The 8,588-nt window shown below is 59.4% G+C and overlaps 1 protein-coding gene across 1 annotated transcript; it reads right to left on the reverse strand.

Annotated features, from left to right (window-relative positions):
* Positions 1–1,292: 1,292 nt before the first annotated feature.
* LOC136044421 (relaxin receptor 1-like) lies at positions 1,293–7,480 on the reverse strand. Its single transcript, XM_065729746.1, has 12 exons — positions 7,476–7,480; positions 6,946–7,017; positions 5,504–5,578; positions 5,326–5,397; positions 4,450–4,521; positions 4,288–4,359; positions 4,087–4,158; positions 3,935–4,006; positions 2,651–2,880; positions 2,157–2,567; positions 1,782–1,997; positions 1,293–1,507 (listed from the first exon to the last, which is right to left on the reverse strand). The coding sequence occupies exons 1-12, from the start codon at positions 7,478–7,480 to the stop codon at positions 1,338–1,340; spliced, it is 1,539 nt and encodes a 512-aa protein (XP_065585818.1). The 3' UTR covers positions 1,293–1,337.
* Positions 7,481–8,588: the final 1,108 nt, after the last annotated feature.

The following is an 8,588-nucleotide window of genomic DNA, read 5'->3' on the forward strand; positions in this document are numbered from 1 at the left end:
TGAAGGATGCTCTTATTGGAGGAGAGACTAACAGGTATCTATAAACCCATTTACTGACAGCCATGGTCAAGTGGCAGAAGGAATCTATTGCTATTACCTTTGGTGCTAAATTTCATAGGAGACCAAGGAAAAATCTGTCTGATCCACTGCCTCAGTCTTACCCAGCTGAAAGGCACTCCTGTGCACTGCATTTCAGTGGGGGCTGGATAGATGTGCTTCCAAACGAGGGTCCATCCTTCCAAACCAGTGTCAGACAGTTGGAGGGGGGCAGGACAAGGCTGGAAACCCAGAGCAGCCGCAGAGAAACTAACGAAGGGAGCAGCGATACAAGGGGGACTGGGGTAGGGGTGCAAGGAGGGTGGAAGCAGGGAAGAGGGATGAGCTGCAGCCCATAGCTCCTTGCTGGAGGGTCTCCATGCACCACCAGAGAGGGGCGAGGGGCACAGCATCCCCACCAGTGCGAATTCACAGCAGGACTGTGCTCATCTAGGCTGACCATACAGCATCTGCTGCTACTAAAGCAAGCGGTGATAACCCAACCGCTTGGGCCAGGCTTATTGCACCTTCTGTGTGCTGCAGCGAGGAGGGATGGTGGAGGTGGGATTCAGCCCCTCCAGGCAGCAGAGCTGTGCCCCACTGGCGTGCAGAGCTGCTTGGCTCCCTCTCCCTCTGCCAGCAGCACCCCGAGCTGACCTGGTCTCTCCTTCAGGCAGGGACCCAAGTTACTTGACATCGTTCCAACTGGAAGGCAATGTGACCCACGGCTGGGAGCAATTCCCAGCACCGGTTCTGCAACTGATCACGTCTGTCCCTCATTTGGTTCAAAAAAGTCAAAATGACCCAGCCTGTATTCTGGTTTTATATATATATTTTATACATATATATATAAAATATAACTTCTGAGGGAGTGATTTTGCTTTTACTATTTTTTTAAACGTTTCTCTTTTTCTATATAAATACTTGTACAGTTGGAATATTAATATATAAGTGCGGCGGTGGAGCTCAGCGCCGGGCAGTGCTCACTTCAGCAATGTGTATTTTGTATTTAAGGGGCTGTTTCTTGTTTTGTAGCATATGCAGTGCAACAGAGCGCGTGACGTGGATTGGGGCTGCTCTTCCTATCCGTGTAATTAATAAAGTACTAACGATAGCTGCTGGCTGATGCGGGAGCCCTGGGGGGGAGCGGGGGCTGATGGCCCAGCGCTGAGCAGTGCGGTGTGAGCGGTGACCGGAGCCATCTGGGTCACATCTCTGGGTCACGGAGTGCGGCCAAACCTGAGAGCAGCCCCGGAGGTGCCCGTGGGAGTGCCCGCTGTGCTGGGGCCCCGTGGCAGTGCCTACGGCAGCACCAGCATGAAGCTCTGCCGTGAGCTCAGCTCCGAGCGCCGGGCGTGCAGCCGGCCCTTCACCTTCTCCTGGAAGGGAGCCGTGGTGATGGTGTAGAGGATGGGGTTGAGCGCGCTGTTGATGGGCAGGATGAAGATGACCACCCAGGAGGCGACGGTGCCTGCTCCAACCAGGAAATGCCATCAGGGAGCCAGCCTCCCCCAGGGGGGACCGCCCCGTGCAGCACAGTGGGGCGATGCCATCTGCAGGGGCACAGCCATGGGGGGGTCATGACTGCTGCCCTCTGCCAGGGCCCACCCAGGGAGGAGTGACGCTCTACCCTTCCCCTCACAGCCCATGGGTGGGTGGGGGGACACGTGGACTTGGCAGCACCCACCCCAGAGGGCCCATAGCAGGGATGGGGGGGCAGCAGCGGGCTCGCTCCAACACCTCACCTGGGATTTCCACCTGCAGCAGGGAGAGCAGCTTGAGCAGGAAGATGGGGATCCAGCAGAGAGCGTCGGTGAAGACGATGAAGAAGAAGCGCTTGGCGATGGCCACGTCCCGGGGACAGACGCTGCTCTGCGCTGTTCTGCAGGCGGTGATGCGGATAGAGTAGAACATGCCGGTGTAGGCAAAGACAATGGTGATGAAAGCTGCAAGGTTCAAGCCTGGAGAGAGGGAGAGACTGCTCTGAGCACAAGTGATGGAGCAGAGGCAGAGCAGGGCTGTGCACCTCCAGCCGTGCAAAGGGCAGAGACGCTGCTGCGGCCACATCTTGCCCCGACCCCGTGGTGCTCCACCATCCCCAGCCCTGCCCAGGGCCTCACCCAGGTAGATGGTGGTGGAGAAGCCCCTGGCGCTGGGCCGCTCGCCCAGCTCGGACTGCAGCGGGAAGCACACCCCGTTCCTCCCGTAGTAGTTGCCAAAGGACTCCTTGCAGCACAGCGGCACGACGCTGAGCGAGAGGCCCAGCAGCCAGATGGCGGCCAGCACCGAGGCGGTCTGCCTCCTGCCAGCTCTGCGGTGGCTGAAGGGGAACACGATGGAGAAGTATTTCTCCAGGGTCATGTAGGTGAGCAGCAGCACGGACACCTCGGAGGACAGCATGGCCAGGCTGCCCACCAGCTGGCACGGCACACTGGCCATCCAGCCCTGCGCGTGCCTGTTGTATTCCCCCGAGTACTTCAGGTCAAAGGCGCCGATGACGAACAGATAAACGCCCATCAGCCCATCTGCACCTGGGGGAGGAGCGCCGTGAGGAGGAGCACTGTGCTCAGCATCACCCATCGCACGGCTGCCCCCCGTGCCCCCCCCGGCTCACAGCACAGCGATTTGATGGCCATGGTGTGCGCGCTGCTCTCCGTGACCACGCAGGACCGCATGCCGATGACGCAGAGGTTGCCCAGGCAGGTGACGCAGGCCATGACCCAGACGAAGACGCGCAGGACGACGTTGGCCAGGAGGTGCTCGAAGGAGGAGATGCCGTCGGTGTTGGGTTTGCAGCTGCGCACGTGGGGCGCGGAGCTGCAGTACTGGAACTTCTTGAAGTAGCTGCAGGGGGAGGGTGCTGGCTGCTGCACAGCCCTGCTGCTCCCGGCCCTGCCCATCCCCCAGGGATGCTCTTCCCCATGCGGGTGGAGAAGAACCAGCCAGACCCTCACACCGCAGCCAAAAGCCTCAGAGCCTCCACTGGAGGACAGGAGCACCTGGGAACGTTTTTCTGCAGCTGCAGACGGTGCAGGAGAGCACTTTGCAGAGGACAAGAGGGTGTGTGCTTTGCACAGTGATTTGCTTTGGACAGTGATCGCAATTTGCTTTGGACACTAACGAAGCACCAGCCTGAGTCCTTCACCACGCAGCCTGGGGGCACCCCAGTGCTTTCCTGGATCAAGTGCTGCTCACAACCACACAGTGTGTGCCTGTGCTGCACCACCAGCTAATAAATAAGGAGTGCTTGCCTTTGGTCCATCACTCGTGCAAACAATCCAAAAACCAACCCCTTATTTGAGTCTCTCAGCTTCCATTAGCAGGGATTCAAATGTTTCCCCTGCATGTTATTTCAGATTAATCTTTTCAAGCCGTACAAAAGCAATTCCAGCTAAGCTTAGCAAAACTCTACATTAGAAAATGACTACAAAACAGCCATGCAAGGCTCATTTCTGCTTAATTATAGATAAAAGGGAAGAAAATGATTGCTTATTAGCAAGTCAGGTAGAAAATGTACCATACGTGCAGTCCAAACAGCCCAATTACAGAAAGGAAGACATACAGTTGTCTTTCATTACAGGTACTCTAAAATGTGCATCTGCAGAAAATTAACGATGTTCTCTCCCAGCACAGAGCTCACAGCTGGCTCCTCCCCATGCCCACCCTGCCCTCACGTCCCTGCTGCTCTCACACCATCAGCTCAGGCCCAAGCAAAGGGACTGCAATGGGATTGCTTAACCCCAGCTTGCAGAGCCCGCCCTTCACACCCCCCCGGGCCCAGGGCTGCACGTCACCCCCACACTGCGTGCACTCTGCGGGACAGCCACAGCTCTGCGTGCCCCCCCATTTCCTCCGGGGGGGCTCCTTGGTGCTGAGCACCCCCTCCCTCCACACTCACATGTGCGAGAGGTTGGGCAGCCCGCGGAAGGTCACGTTGTGGATGTTGGGGATCTCCAGCCCCTCCAGGCTCCTGCAGGATGAAGGTGGGCAGGGCTGGGGGCTGCCGCTGGGTGCGGGGCTGCAATGGGGTCAGGGCATCCTGGGACTCACAGGGACAGCAGCTGGGGCAGGCTCTCAAACAGGCTGGGGCAGATCTCTTTCAGGGGGTTGTAGGAGATGTTCCTGGAAAGAAACAAAGCGCTCAGGAGCTGGCAGCGAGGGCAAGGGGCAGTGGCCCTGGCTCCTCCTCGGAGCTGCCCATCCCAGGGCAGCACGCAGCCCTGATGCAGACGAGCCGTGTGCCATACTCACAGCTGCTGCAGGGCGGCCAGGCCATGGAACAGCGATGGCGGGAGCTCGTCCAACCCGTTGAGGGACAGGTCACTGCGTGGAGCAGAGCCGTGCTTAGGGACGCAGAGGGGCACTGACACGACCGAGAGCCCCAGCCCAGGGGGACAGCGGCCACACACTCACAGCTCCACCAGTCTGCTCAGCCCCGAGAACGCCCCGCTCTGGATCCACCGCAGCCTGTTCCTGCGCAGGACCCTGGGCCGGGAGGGAGGGACAGCATGGATGCAGCAGGGAGCTCTGTGAGCATCCCCCTGCCCCTCATCCTATCACCATCACCTCCCACACGGACGTGGGAGTGGTGCTCAGGGGGCACCCAGGCGTGCCCCCGAGGACTGAGCAAAACACACCGGGGTTTCCATCGCACCCACATCTCCTCCTGCCCGTGGCACAGCTGCTCTTCCCCTCTTTTGAGGACGGTGGCGATAGGACCAGAAAGCGAGCAGCATGAAGGAGCCCAGAGGGAACAGAGAGTGCTCTGCAAAGCTCTGCCTGTGAGGAGGGGGTGGGCAGAGGAGGGAGGAAGGTGAATTCTTTGCCTTCATCAGCTGCAGGGTGGCACCTGCGTGAGAGCCTGGAGCACTGCTCAGCCCTGGGCAGGAGGGGACTAAACAGAGCTCGTCTCTGTCTGACATCCGGAGCCAGCGTGTGAGCTTTATGTGCTCCTCGGGGATATTTTTAGGGGCTCTGGATGCCAGCAGCAGGCTCGGGGCTGGCTGCGGGCCCTGCTGCTCATGCACCACAAGCAACATTTTCCATGCAGTGCCCTGCCTCTGACCCCACGGATCCCGGCATCCCCTGCCTGCAGCGCCCTGCCCTGCTGGGTACCCAGCCCTGCAGACAGCTCTGGGGAGCACTGCTGGCCATGCCCACAAAGCTGACAGCACTGCTGATGCAGATGACAAAAACAGAGTGGAAGCATTCACAGCCCAGAGCGGAGGGGGTCCCAGCTGAGCGCTGCCCATCCCCCACAGTGGGAAGGGGTCTCCCTACAGTACTCACAGCACAGTGAGCTCACGGCACTGCTGGAAGATGGCCCCACGCACCACCCGGATCCTGTTTCCTTCCAGCTCCCTGCAGGGAAGGCAATCGCACTGCTACTTCCCCATCCCAATGCCCCACACCCTAATGCCCTCAGGAGCAGTACCCAGACCCTGGCTGTCCCCAGTCAGCTACTCACAGCCAGCTCAGCTTTGGTGCATCCTCACAGAGGGAACCATCGGGTATCTTCGCCAGGGAGTTGTTCAGCATGTACCTGGGGGAGGCAGAAGGGACAAGTGGGGTCCTGGTGCAGCTGACCCACATGGGATGCCGCCTGCTGCTAACACTGGACCACGTGGCTCTTCATGAAGGCTTCCTGCCGGTACCTGCCTCACTGCAGGGCGGCTCACAGCGGTACCCAGATGAGCTCAGGGCTGGTGGCACCTCCCTGACTGATGGATCCTCGCACCCCAGTTCCCACGTCAAAGCATGAAGCAGCTCAGGCAAACACCTGGTGCGTGCAGCACAACGTGGTGCAGAGCTTTGCTCACCTTCCTTGGGATATAAGGGTACAGGTCACAGTCAGTGAGCGAATGGGTGCAGCCCAGGGGAAGGGTGCGGGAAGCCAGCAGTGAGCAGCCCCAGGGCGACGGGCAGTAAAAGCAGATTTATAGCCTGGAATCCCTCTGGCATTTTTCTCAGCCCCTTTGCACATGCCTGCGTGCAGTGTTTCTGAGTGCACTTTTTGTGACCGCGGTTTATTAGTTTGTTTCATTTGTTAAAAAAAGGCAGAAGGATAAACACGCTGCGTCACGGAGCTGCTCCACTGCCCACGGTGTGGGAACACACGGCCTTGGGAACAGAGCTGGGACAGGTCTGGGATGCTGGCTGCCAGCCGGGCTCTGCAGAGCACTGGGGGCACAGCACCTCCTGCCCAGGGCTCTGCACCAGCCCCTTCCCCATCACCCCGACCATCCCCGGCTCTTTGGTGCTCCCTGCCCCAGCCGTCCTGCACCGGACCCCCAGGACCCCGGTAACTCCACACCCATGCCCCATTTTGGGTCTTCTACAGCCACCTCCAGCCCTTCCATTCCCATCCATCTCCAGCAGAGATGGTGCAAACCCACAGCAGCAGCCGTAGCTGAGGCTCTTCCCTTGCAGCTGTGTGCTCAGGGATTACAGCTTAGAGCAGCCAGCTCTATGTGAGCATACATACGTGCTCACGCACACATTTCTTTCCCACTCTGACAGCCAAAACTCCCCCCCAGCACTGACTCCAGGCTGCTGCCAGAGTTCCTGATCTGCACAGCGGACTGTGGAGGTGGAGAAGGCGTTACAGTCATATATAAGTGACTGCAAGATTACTTTTATGGCAGCCACAACACGAGAGTTATCCTGCTTCTCCCTCTTGGAAATGGGCCTTATAAGCAATGCTCGGCTCGAGGCTGCCTGCTCTATAAACGTGGCACAGGAGGCAGCGGCCGGGCAGGGCCGGGGTCCCTTCCCACACTGCACCGCCCCAACAGCTGCTGAGGATGGGCATCCCTGGGGGAGGAGAGGGGCACAGCATCCCAGAGCCGGAGCACGGCCGAGGGGTGCGGGTGGTACCGAGGTGACCCATAGGGGGACCCCAGAACTCACAGGAAATACAGCGACCTCAGCCCTGAGAACGTGGCGGGGGCGATCCGGGCAATCCTGTTGTTGTCCAATATCCTGGGGGGTGGGGAAAGAGGAGTGAAAGTGGGGAGAGGATGGCAGCGGGGGCTCTGGCAGCACTCTGCCCCATGGCCCCATCCCCAGGCTGAGGGCTGCCCCACGTCCCACCCCCTCCCCTTAGCTCCCGGCCCAGCTGAAGTGTTAGATCCAGCTGCAGAGCCTGGATTCCCTCACAGTCAGGCTCTGCTGGATTTTTCCTCTCCTCTGCTGTGAAACAATGATAAATTAAACACCGTTTGGGGAATTCAGGGCTGTGCCTGACTCCTCTGAAGTCCTCTGGTTTGTGTGCTCCTCAGACCACCCTGCACGAGCTGCTCGTGGTTCTGCTTCCCTCTGACCTAGGGGATGGCTGAGCTGGTCCTGCGGCACATCAGGGGGGAAGCCGGGAGCAGCCAGGGGGGCTGGGGACCCCGGCTCTGACCTAATGCAGCCTTAGAGGACAAACAGGAAGGAACGGCATGGCTGTCCTTTTTGTTTAGGCACGTTTTTGAGGGGATGGAGCTGCAAACAGGGAAGGTGCCACACAGAGCTGTGGTGCTGAGGGTGCCCACCACCCTCTGCAGCTTGTTCCCCACATGAGAGAATTGCCTGGCTCCCACCACAGAGCCACGAGCTCAGCATCCCCGTTCCACCCCAGATCCCTGCTGGGGTTTGGGCATCCCCTGCTCTGGTCAGTGCCGCCCCCATGGAAACGAGGCCACGATGCGTGCAAGGAAGCCAGGAGCAGGGGAGCTCACAGCCACTCGAGGCGGTGCAGGTCCTCAAACGTGCAGGGCAGCAGCTGGGTGATCCTGTTGTGGCTGAGGAACCTGCGGACAGAGCAGGAGCTGCTGCTTCTCCCACCTTTGTGGGGACGCTCCCCCTGAGGTGCTCGTGGGCCCCCACTGCCAACGCCTGGGACACCCCCTGGTCATCACCAGCACAGGGTCAGAGGGAAACGTGCTGGGGAGGGCACAGCCGGAGCTGGGGGAGGCTGAGGGGCCAATCAAAATGAAGAGCAGCTGTGCTGTGCGTGGGGAGCACTGCATCCCACGGCCCCACTGCCCGGGGCAGCTCTTACTTACAGCATCCGAAGCTGAGAAAGCCCAGCAAACGCCTTGGCTGAGATGACACGGATCTTGTTGTTTTGCAAGAATCTATTAAAAACAAACACAAAGCAAAACGGAGCAGAAAGCAGACTGAAAGAGAACTGCTTTCCAAGGGATCCTCAGGGTCTGGGGGTCCCCGGGAAACGGGGATGTGCCCCACGTGTGACAGTGACCCACAGCATGGGGAGGGGAGGGGCGGTGCGGGCGAGGAGCACTCACAGCTTCTGCAGGCTGCGGTACCCGGAGAGCTGCTTGTCCAGCAGGGAGCGGATCGCGTTCATCTTTAGGTCCCTAACACCAAATAAATCCAATTCACAGCCAGAGAGACCTCAGTCACAGGAGGACAAGAGAGCCCGGCCCCTCCCTCCCTTTCCCCTGAAATGAGCTGCAAGGCAGCTGCTGCTCATTAACACGACCCTGCTAATTGCTCTCCAGGTGAGGATTTTCACGTTCTCCTCCCTCCCCCGCTCTCACGTCATG

This window comes from Cyrtonyx montezumae, unplaced genomic scaffold (assembly GCF_038088225.1).
Source record: "Cyrtonyx montezumae isolate F1298 unplaced genomic scaffold, pur_monq_1.0 scaffold_11, whole genome shotgun sequence".
In the NCBI taxonomy this organism is placed as follows: Eukaryota; Metazoa; Chordata; class Aves; order Galliformes; family Odontophoridae; genus Cyrtonyx; species Cyrtonyx montezumae.